We start from the raw sequence: 11,212 nt of genomic DNA, 5'->3' as shown, positions 1-11,212 counted from the left end.
ATCATTTTGCCCAATATGGAAATCAAAGAAATTAAACAGTTTTGTTTTATAACTACAACATTGCTAAATCTCATTCCGTTCTGTTACCAAACCGTTGGCCACACTGTCGGATTAGCGTTTCGATTCCCTGGACCATCCGACTGTCTAAAGAGCAGATGAGGACAATTGGGATTAATGTCACGCATCTTTAGGGAAGGTATCTTATTCCAGCAAGCTCCAAACTCCGTTTCCTGGTCACCCAGAGATTAAAATATTCTGGCAAAGCAAGGCTAGGGGCACATGCAAGGGCCGGCGTGGTGCCCTGGTGTATGACTGGGAGTGCTGCCGGTGCGAGGTGCCGTGGCAGAGAAGTTGGGATGCTGCGCGCTCTTGGTTTGGACAAGCGAGCAACTTTAAAACAATGCCGACCATTTCAATTGCAAAATTTCCTTTGCATCCTTCAATCGGCGTTGACATCATGATTAGAATGTATTTGTTTGCAGGAAGTTGTATCTAAAAGCCCGTGTGACCGTTTTAATGCCACAAAATTAAACTGATGCATTATTGAGGAAGCGTCCTTCTTAATAATTAAATATTTTTTTAATAAAGCCATGTCGGGCGATGCAAGCTGCGACGATCTGAGGAAGTTTTCGTCTCCTTAATCCTTTGAGATAGCAGACTTTCTCCCCTGGCTATTTAAAGGGACCGCTCGCCTCTGAAGGATCCATCCCTCTGAGCGAGTTCGAGGGGGGCATCCTCTCCAGGAACCCCGCGCACCTGCCTATCCATTGGCTGCCTCAAGGAGGGCCCTACCTCTGATTGGCCTGCGGATGAATTTCGTCACCGATATCTTAACCTAAAAAGTTTTTTTTGTGGGGGGAGAAAAGTTTTACATTTTCAGACGGCATCGAGAAGTATCGGGAGTTACAAACCCAGGGACACAGGCAACGAGGAGAAGGCGCAAGCACTTGGAGATCGGCAAGGGCTCTCTGTCTCTCCTCTCTCTCCCTCTCTCCGCGAGTCCTCTCAACTGGCATCAAGGGGCACCAGCAGTTACGTTGCAATTAGTCGAGTGCAGCTTCAGTGCCGGATCCTGACCCTTCATTCTCCCAGATAAGGGAGGCGGTGTAATAGCAAACAGCGGGAGCATCGAGCAGACCTGAGCTGGAAGGAGCAGTGATCAGCACCATGGCTTGCTTCTGGCCGGAGCGCGGCTTCCTGTTCCAGCTACTCGCCTCTCTCGCTTTTGCCAGTCTCCGGGCGAGAAGCGAGGGCGCGGGAGATGCTTCGCACGGCGCCTCCAAGTTGCATCCGTCTCGCCCCAGTCACATCTCGGCGCTGGGTCGAGCCACTCAGGATATGGTGGCTGTGCATATGTTGAAACTGTATGACAAGTACAACCGCGAGGGGAACCGGCCGAGGGACGGGAACACTGTCCGCAGCTTCAAGGCGACTGAGGGTAAGGGGAAACTCGTCGGTGACAGCCCGCGAACTTTAACTGGACCTAAACTATCCCCTGACCAATGTGGGTGCATTTGCTTTTGGAAGACGCGAGTAGAGGGTAGAGTTTTGATTAACATGAGGGATGTCCACTGTACATGGTCAAGTTAGTGTTAAGGGTTGTTGGTGAAAACGGTTGCAGGGTTTCGGATATGCCAGCGGATCAGCAGAGTGCAGGTTGAGGTATCACAACTCGGTGTGGGTGAGTGCGTGCGTAGATGCAAACACTTTGCGAGCGTTAAGTGTAACTACAGGCACCCAGCGCAGGAGCCGGCACAGCGCCATCTGCATGGCGTTCCACGTCTCGCCCTGGCCGCTTCCTTCACACCTCACTGTCCACCGCGAACCAACTTCAGTTTAAAATATCCCTAAAATTCCGCCGTACTTTTATCACGCGCTTTCTAACATTGGAAGAAAAATGACCTCGCTGTGTTTCTTAGTGGTGGGAAGGTGGGAGTGGAGATGTGGGGAACTATCACCCAATATCCCACCCCGAGGGTCTGCCCATCCCTCCCGAAATAAAACCGTTTCCATTGTAGGAAATGTGGTTCCGACGCTTACTTGGGGAAAGTGCTGGGTTCTGTCACATTTCTGCGATTAGACCACGAGAAACTCCCGGTGAATCACTGCTCCGTCGTTCGCCTGAGCTAGAATTCAAAGTTAATGCCCAGAGGTCTGAAAGAGCTCTCACCGAGCTCGGAAACAATGCTCCTTTCATTTAACGTATTCTAGCTTGTTTTACGAGCACGCAGTAATTTAAATAGATTGCCCATAAAGTATTTTTATCTGAAATATTTTGTGAAGGGGCCATAAAGCAGGAAAGAAGGGTGCCAGGCGAGTGAAGACGTAGAAGCCGGAGCAGATGAAATGTGAACAATTGTTTATTGAGTAACTCCATGTAAATGATCGTTTTCAAATACAGACAAATGCAGATAACAGCAAGATATTTGCACAGTGATTTCAATGCAATAAAAATTCCCAAAGCGAAAATAATGGACGTAGTGTTGGAAATTCTGACTTCAATTCAATGTGTTTTAGTATATTTGGTTTAAATCATTCTACTCCTCTGGTGCTGATTCGGTAGCCCTGGAAACTACCGCACCGTGTAAAAAAAATGTTCCGTGGAAGCCACGCGATGTCAAAGCAAGGTCATATTCTAAAATTTATCTGGATTATAGTCCCGGCTAGTTGGGCATTAAGTTTGATACTCGGAGAAGGCACACGCTCGTGTTAGTATTCAGAAAACTGACCATCACATTTAAATGCCTCCCTCTATATGACATGGGGTGGATGGGTTTACCCTACAGAACCATTTTTATTAAATATCTTGCAGAATTACTATCGGGTTCCTTTTCAGAGTGAATCACGCCTTATCTTCCTTAAATGTAGGTTAAATCGTCATATGTCCTGCCATAGAGAACGAACGGTATTACATTTCAAGTACTGTATTAACACTTGCAACAATTAGATAATCTTCGGCTGTGAATTAAGAAAACACGTGCACTGTCTCCAGACATTGTGTGTGCTAACGTGATGAACATTTCTCTTTCTGCAGAGACCATTGACCATAAAATCCTCTACCATTTCAATCTGTCCTCCATCCAAGATTCCGAGCTGATTTTGGCGGCGACTTTTCACTTTTTCGCGCAGAAACGTTGGAGAAACAGGCCCGCGTTTTGCAAACGCTCCAAAGACTCCCCGTGCCCTCTCCCCCAACCTCACAAAGCGCACCCGGTCCACTTGACCTTCAGAAGCCGCTCGGCCACTTCACCTTTCGGGAGGCTACTCGGGAACCTGAGCGTCACGCCCCACCGCCGGGGTACCTGGTGCCTGAACGACATTACCCACATTGTAAAGGACGCCAGAAGAGCAGATGGATTAATAGTCACCGCCCAAATGGATTCTGCAGACAAAACCCCAAACCCAACCCCATCCAGCAATCTACCCTACATCTTGGTTTATGCAAACGATTTGGCCATTTCCGAGCCCAACAGTGTTGGACTCACTCTGCAACGCTACGGACCCTTCCCGCCCAGCGAGGAAGAGTCGACGCAGTCTCCTAACGCCTCCCGGGACTCTCGAGTAAGGAGAGAAACCTACTTCTCCTCCCCCTCCCTCGAGAACAACGAGCTCCCCGAGGTAGAGTACCATCATTACAACAAGCACCACCTCTGGGGGGATACCTACCGCTCCCTCAAACCCAAGGTGCCCCGCAAGGAGAGGAGGAGAAAGGAGCCCGGTCACGGCGAGCAACTGGTCAGGTCGCAAGTGCTGAGCTTTGATGAGAAGACCATGCGGAAGGCGAGGAGACGGCAGTGGAACGAGCCGAGGACTTGTTCTCGGAGGTACCTGAAAGTAGATTTTGCCGATATCGGTTGGAGCGAGTGGATTATATCCCCTAAATCATTCGACGCCTTTTATTGCGCGGGGGCCTGTGTATTCCCAATGCCCAAGGTAAGATAACTAGATCCGGGTAGATTTATGTTTATCGGGGGTCTGCAGGCAATCTGATTCTAATTAACTTCTGCTTTAACACCCTGAGTTCTTCATAACCTCGAAAAGGTTAATTTGAGGGTCTCATCCACACAACACTCACTGTTCCATTCGTTAGCTCGTCATAAAGACCCAGTGATTTTACTGTGCCAAATAACACAGAACGAGATGGATAACATCCGTACACATATTTCTGCACTTTCAAGGTTATTTGAAATGCTAAGGAAATTACGTACTTTAAAAGATCATGCCATGCCTAATGAGATGCGGAGTCCTAACAGTCTAAGAAAAACACTGAGGTCTTTATATTATCCTCTCGGCCTCCCTTATACCTTTGAGCTCCAATGTTAAGAAATATCTGTAGAGACTTCCCACTGTAAATTATGGAAGAAAGTCCACGTATAATCTAAGTGGACAGTTCATTACACGAAACAGCTGAAAATACATTTTCCTCAAGTTCATATTCATTAGGGGAACATGGTGAGGAAGAGCCGCTATTAAAGTGAATCATTTGAAAGAAAACTACAGTTTTCATTTTCTTCCATCTACAGCAGCGAGGGTGTACGTGTGGGTCTGTGTAGCAATAATTCTTGCACAATATCGTTTAACAATATTAGGTCAAAACACCTGTATTCATTAGTTCAGGAATCTGCTGGGATTCTCTCACAAGGGTCAGTTGGATATGGCCCTTTTCAGTTGGATCAATTTTCTTGATGGTTGGAGTCAGAGTGTGCTCTCTCCAGGTAATAAAAGAGGTCACGCCAACTCCATCAAGAGTACCCTTGAGATCAGAGAACTCTATGGAGAATTAACTGACTGGAAGACACCAAGAGAGGTTGTACCACTGTCTAAAGAGAATAATACTCAGTAAAGCCCACCTCTACACAGGCTGCTCAATGGGCTCCCTGAATCACTAAAGACCATTAAAGGCATTGCAAAGAAAATCAGGAAGAATGTTTGCCATAAACTGTGTGTTTTGGAGTCCTCCTGAGGGCGGTTTGTTACTAAGTGTCCATGGCGAGAAAAGCACAATTGAATGAAGACGCCATTTGCAGCGAATTGCCACATATTTGGTGTCCGTACTGAAACAGAGCAGAAAGGAAACCAAAGGAAGTCCATTCAGACTGTCAAGCGCACTTCAGTGCCTGCTTTCCCTGTTTACCCCCTCTGTGTTTTGCATTAGAAGCCCCCTTGTGATTACTGCTAGCCTTACAACTTGTATCAGGGGTGTCCTGTGCTGTTCATCCAAGTATTCAAGAGAAGTCTGCCCCCTAAAATCCAAGTAAATGAATATTTCAATGACTTCACACCATCATAACATTTTGTTGGTGGGTCTCAGAGACTGCGAAGGAAAGGCAGCTGTAAATAATTAAAGAAAAGCAATTAGTAAATAATTGTATTCAGCATGGACAATGTGGTATGCTGATGGAAACTATAATTAACAGCATTTCTGCCAGGATAGAATGTAAAACCTACTGTAACAGGACTCATTCTGATCCTGTAGAATGTACATAATTAAGAGTGGGATGGGGACCAGTAGGGGGAATGCTAATAACCTCACCCCTCCCCCCCCCCCCCCCCCCCCACTCCCACTCCCACTCGGTCACCATCTCCCACTATCCATTAAGGGCTTGTGTCCACGCAGACGTATGTGTAATTTGTGTGTGTTTGACATGCCCCTCCAGAAGTGGTCAAACTTAAATCCATGTACTTGGCCCTGGTCACAATAGCAGGTATGACAGGAACCAAACTTGAATTAGTCCTCTACCATTTGCAGTGCCGTTTAAACTGCTCTGTAAAACTAAAACCTGATAACACAAAGACAAGTCATATTTATGAACTCACATTTGGTGATAACTGGAAACTTTTGTATGAAGGTGGAATATGGCACAAAGAGCTGAAAAAGTAACAATGCCTGGCATTAGAAAGTCCAATAACTTCATTGGTCTTTGCAGAAATTCTCTTTACAGGAAAGCCTCCAGTTTCTGAAAGAGATAAAACACCTCATCCATTCTGAAACGTTGGTATTATACAAACCCCACAACCCAAAGATTGAGAAGCTCTTTATGAGAAAATAATTTCTGAGGAAGAAATGTGGCATCCTTGCCCAGATTGGCCTGAGACCGACATTGGTGTCAGAACAATAAGGATGGCTCTTAACAATCTTCTATTGTGACCTAGCAAGTGACTCAGTTGTCTAAAACTGCTCCAACTAACACTGCAGTAATTCAAGAAAGCAGTTCACTACCAACTTCTTAGCACAACTGGGGATGGGCAATAAACACCAACATTACCAGTGGTGCTACATCCAAAAACTGGCAGTTTTCTACAAATACTTAGCTGTACAAATACATTTATCATGTTAACAGATTTATGTGTATTTGCAAACAAAGTTTAGCAGCCTAGAAAACACAGAGGAATAGCACCACAGGTATCATAAAATAATAGACATAAAGAGTTTTGTTTAAGGCCTGATGAAAGAGTAGAAAGATGTAGTCCTTCTTGCAGAAAACAAAACTCTTTTATTTTGCAAAGCTGCAAATTAAATATTGAGGCCGCCCATTGCTTTGATTGGACACGGTTGTCTGCATTGTTTCATGGGAATGAGCACAGATGCATAACAAATACAGAATTACAATAGAAGAATAAGGCTAGTCAATGTATATATCAATCAATTTATATCAAATAAAACTCAGATAATAATGTAAAAGTATTTTGATCATCCATAATTGCTTCAGCAAAGCCGCCTTCTTGCAAAGACACATTGGCTTAAAAACTACCCTGGTTAAAGAAAGCAAGGATCTTAGTCGTTTTGTGACAAACACATTCTTTCTCTTGGTATGCAGATGTAACTATGTGTAAGCCATACTTAGTTCTAGTATCAAATCTACATCAAGTTCGACATCAAATGTTCGAGTACCCAAGATTCTTTTTTCAAAACATTTTATATCAGTAAACAAAATTTGCTTCGTCCTTCCCTCAGCATTGTTATCATGTTGCAAAATATAATTTCATGTAAAATATTCCATAATTTCTGAATGTTATAGTTGCCCACAAATGATATAATTTCTTGTTTTTTGACACCTGCCCATTGCTGTTCAGCTGTCAATGTATCATATTTGTTTCAATTTCTCTGTTGCTTTCTCAATCGTTATACCAACACATTTTATTAACACCTTTTTAACTAATAGACCTAATCTTTTTTTTGTATCTAAACAAGTGCATAAAGCAAAGATTACAATTTACAAGCTCTCATGAGTGAAATTTGTAAATGGGATACCTCAGCCATGTTGCCTGAAACTAGTTTCTGGAAAACCTCTAAAATAAACTCTGATGTTTGTCATCTTAGCTTATTGCTGTATAATAACTCAGATTTAAATGCCAGCAAAATTTATAAATGGTTAAATGTGTGGGGACAGTAATTCCTAGGAGGCATATCCCAGTTGGAACTATCTTTTTAAGATACTGAGAAGCATAGGATTAATCAAAACGCAATACTCTAAAGATTTGTGTCTGGCACTGATCAATTAGATAAATCCTATCCTACTGAATCTGGGCAGCTCATTGCAAAAGAGGATTATGAATTTGAAATTCACAGACTGGAAACATAAATCAATCTCCAGCCTAGTTACTATGAACAGAGACTTTGAGTAATTGATGAATTTATTGTACATTTTGTCACAGGTGGTTCGTCCCTCCAATCATGCAACAATCCAGAGCATTGTCAAGGCTGTTGGGATTATCCCTGGAATTCCGGAGCCCTGCTGTGTACCCGACAAAATGAATGCTTTGAGCGTTCTCTTCTTTGATGAATACAAAAATGTGGTGTTAAAGGTGTATCCTAATATGTCAGTGGAGACCTGTGCCTGCAGATAGAAGCACAAAGATATAAAACAGGAACTGCTAAATACAGCATGCTGTATTGCTGCATCATAAGTAAAAGCTGCATTGTGTCTCTTTCAAATTAAGAACTTGATACCAGTTCTGTCCCCTTCCGCCTGCAAACATCAACATGCTAATTTATGGTGTTGAGTAGCGAAGTGTATTTGGGGTTAACACCAGATGTCAATATGTAGAGAACACAGAAAACCCAAGTATTCTGTTTACAGCACACAAATGCATCCATCATCAGATAAAGCAGTGTTTGCTATTCCACAATATTCCCTTAATCTGAAGGTAACAGGACAGATTGTGGTACCTAAGCTCTCTTGTGCTCTTATATGTAAATTAATAATAATACCAGCAATGGCAGTCTATTTAAGTGTAGATTATACTATATTCCTGATCTTGGTGTATTGTGTGTGAGTTCAAATCTTTATTCGTCTTTTCACTTATTTAATATTTTTATTCCTGGTAGCAAAGTTTGTGCTTTTTTTTAAAGAGCAAAAGCAGTTAAATAATTGTAGGGCAGCTGCCAGAAGCATGTTGCTTTTTAATCTTAAACCCCATCAACTAAAACATTGACGTAATTTTCTGAGAAGAGAAAGGCTATTGATTTTATGATAATCAAAAGAAAATTGCGATTAGCTACCAACTTTTGTAAATTGTAAAGAGAATGTTAATTGCAAAATAGATCATTTTAAATTAACCTATATCTGATATATTACAGGCAATGTAAAATTAACTAAGCCCTGAAGTATGTTACTAATTTTAATGTCCGCAAAGTTAAAACTAATGAAACACTTGAAGGAAAATGCTGAAGAATTATTTAGACAATCTTCTATGAAGGTATTAAAGTTTATACATTTTGTCTGGATTTGTTAACAGTTTAACTTCAAAGACATGTAAAAAATACAAAATGCTTTCTGCCCATATGTGATATTCAAAGGTAAAATACCCATAAATGTGTTTTCAGTAATGCATCTGTTCCTAAAAGTATGTTCCCAGTGCCCAGAGCTTGCATTTAATAATCTACAGTGTATGTTCAAAGTACTTGAGAAATTAAAGGTGGAATTGATATGAAATTATGTTTTGTCAAGATATTATTCAACAAATCTACTCAGTATCCTGAAAACGTTAGTCCTGTTAAAATCCATTTTTACTTCTCGGTATTCTGTGTACTCTCACTGGCCTCTGTTTCCTTCTAAGATAATATGCAGTTGGCCAATTTTCAGGCCTCTAACCAATGTCTCTCTTCTGCTTATCCACAAGCGTGGTCCGAGGTCAACTCGATCCATGATTTTTTTTAACCGCCCCTTTCATTTGGCTATGAAAGACAACTGATTTGTCATTGGGTTCCTCTTCTCTGCATTGAACTATGGATACACCATGTCTTATACGATGGACATTTTGGTGCATATCTTTAAAATGTCTGTTTTATGGTCATCAGTCTTTCTTGGTGGAAATCCAGCATTTTTTATTTGTGTTCATAGTTTGCTTGCTGGCAATCAAAGTTGCAGTATTACTTCTGTTTCCTTTCCACCAGAATACAGTTAAAACTGCACAATGGTCTTTGAGAATGAACAGATCTAACATTACTATTACAAAGTAAGCAGTCACTATGCAAGAGATTCTAGTGAGAATTTATTATAAAGTTTTTTATTTGGTGCTGTTACACTGTGGGAAGTGTAATGACTTCAGTACATTTGAAATATATCCCTCAAGGAGCTTCTCTGATTATTTGCCTTTGCTTGGCACATGATTTATTTCATGCATGGCTTAAGAAAACCTGAGCAATTTTGGCATTATGTTTCTAACTAATTCTGTAATAAATTTGCTGAGAGTTCTATTTATAAAAAGCCCTCTTGTTTTTTATTTAAACTTGGACTTCATTTAATTGATCTTTTTTGGAATCTACGCTAGTGCTAATCTTAGAATCAAATGAACACAGTTGAAGCCGGCACTTTCTGAGGCCAGTCATGCTGTAATTCCTACACTGCTACAAATTAGCTTCGGTTGTGGTGTTTCATTGCTTAGAGTAGAAACCCTAATCTCTTAAAATTTTAATGTTGAAACATTTGTCAGGAATCCAAGTCATATCTCAAGCCCCACTGTGGCGCAGAATGGGTCAGTCCGACTCTCTGCTGTCTACTGGCAAGCACCAATCACAACCTGTCTCAATTAAACACCAATGCCATTTCATTGGGTCAAACCTGCAAACCTTCCCTTGTTTTACATGCCGTTAATTTCTAAAGGCTGAAAGCTTCAACAAAATTGAGTTTGAAAATCTTGCGGAGTGAAGAGGGAAGACCAAGGCAACCCAGAGAAAGATGCGCCGAACACCCTAAACTTCACATTTAGGTTTCGAACTCTGTTGTTTAAAATTTCCAGGTTTATATCTGAGACTTAGATAGCTCAAATTTATTTATTCTATCTAAAGTCAGCCTCATCGTTTTTGGCATTCATTGCATCTCTGATTGTATTTCCTAATTCTGTTTCACTTTTTCATGGGAGGTGGAGTCACGAACAATGCCAGCATTTAATGTCTAACCCTAACTGCCCCTTCAGCTCATATCTGATGTTATGGAACCCAGATTTCAACTGGAGCTTTCTAGTCTGCAGTGGCTGGAGCACCAAGGACATTGTTACACCTTTCAGTGTGTCATTACCAAACTCTCTTCAACACCCCTCAGGGATTTTATCCACACCCTTATTAGATTCAAATTTTGAATGTTCTTTATATAAAGGTGATGAAAATAATTTGATAAATGCTTGAAGGAGAAAAAAGTAACAAATATGACAAAAAAGCAGGGACTGAATTGCTGTTCAAAATGGCTAGCACCAGCTTGATGAGCCAAATAGCCTCCTCCTGTGGTGTAGTATTGTAATAGATTCCCCTCTACAATGCTCTCTTACCCCGATTCCATCCAAACAAACTGACTAACTCATTTCCCTACCTGTTCAAAGCTCCGCACCTCTACTTTCATCAGGCACAATGCGTCCCAAGAAGTTTTGCATGTCTTCATAACTTGTTCCTCTCCCTTGGAGGCTTCCATTACTTGACTTCAATGATTTATTCTTTTGATCTATTTCTTCATTGCCATTTCCACTCCATTTATAGTAGCCACCACCTCCTTGTCTGATATTCTCCCTTCAAAATCTTTACCTGCAACTCTCTGCTGCCTTTCACTTGCAGAAGGCTTATTTCTTAATTCCTTTACTTTTGATGGCACTTCTCCAAACTATCTGTTCCTCAGCTTCCACTTCAATGTTATTTCATTCCCTAGTCTGTGGTAAATATCCCACAGTGATTTTACATTGCCATCTTCCAATTACAGAGGGCATACTAATGTTGATGCCA

At 41.7% G+C, this 11,212-nt stretch overlaps 1 protein-coding gene across 2 annotated transcripts; it reads left to right on the top strand.

The window, feature by feature from the left end:
- The first annotated feature begins 603 nt into the window (after nucleotides 1–603).
- Nucleotides 604–9,637, top strand: LOC127584662 (growth/differentiation factor 10-like). 2 transcript variants are annotated; one of them, XM_052041517.1, is made up of 3 exons: nucleotides 604–1,438; nucleotides 3,035–3,933; nucleotides 7,657–9,637. In XM_052041517.1, exons 1-3 carry the CDS (start codon nucleotides 1,168–1,170, stop codon nucleotides 7,846–7,848), a joined length of 1,362 nt encoding a protein of 453 aa, XP_051897477.1. In that variant the 5' UTR covers nucleotides 604–1,167; the 3' UTR covers nucleotides 7,849–9,637. The 2 variants fall into 2 exon arrangements, with proteins under 2 accessions (XP_051897477.1, XP_051897478.1); XM_052041518.1 differs by having other exon boundaries at nucleotides 3,035–3,824; nucleotides 7,657–7,880.
- The last annotated feature ends 1,575 nt before the right edge of the window (nucleotides 9,638–11,212 follow it).

Source organism: Pristis pectinata, chromosome 30, assembly GCF_009764475.1.
Source record: "Pristis pectinata isolate sPriPec2 chromosome 30, sPriPec2.1.pri, whole genome shotgun sequence".
Classification (NCBI taxonomy): Eukaryota; Metazoa; Chordata; class Chondrichthyes; order Rhinopristiformes; family Pristidae; genus Pristis; species Pristis pectinata.
The sequence above is the reverse complement of the archived record's forward strand: the minus strand, read 5'-3'. Positions and strand labels throughout refer to the sequence as shown.

What these genes read in the sequence shown, in the direction of transcription:
- LOC127584662 (XM_052041517.1), top strand. Translation starts at nt 1,168, where the DNA reads ATGGCTTGCTTCTGGCCGGAGCGCGGCTTCCTGTTCCAGCTACTCGCC. An exon ending in CAGCTTCAAGGCGACTGAGG is followed by an intron (nt 1,439 to 3,034) that starts GTAAGGGGAAAC and finishes CTCTTTCTGCAG; the next exon opens with AGACCATTGACCATAAAATC. An exon ending in GTGTATTCCCAATGCCCAAG is followed by an intron (nt 3,934 to 7,656) that starts GTAAGATAACTA and finishes ATTTTGTCACAG; the next exon opens with GTGGTTCGTCCCTCCAATCA.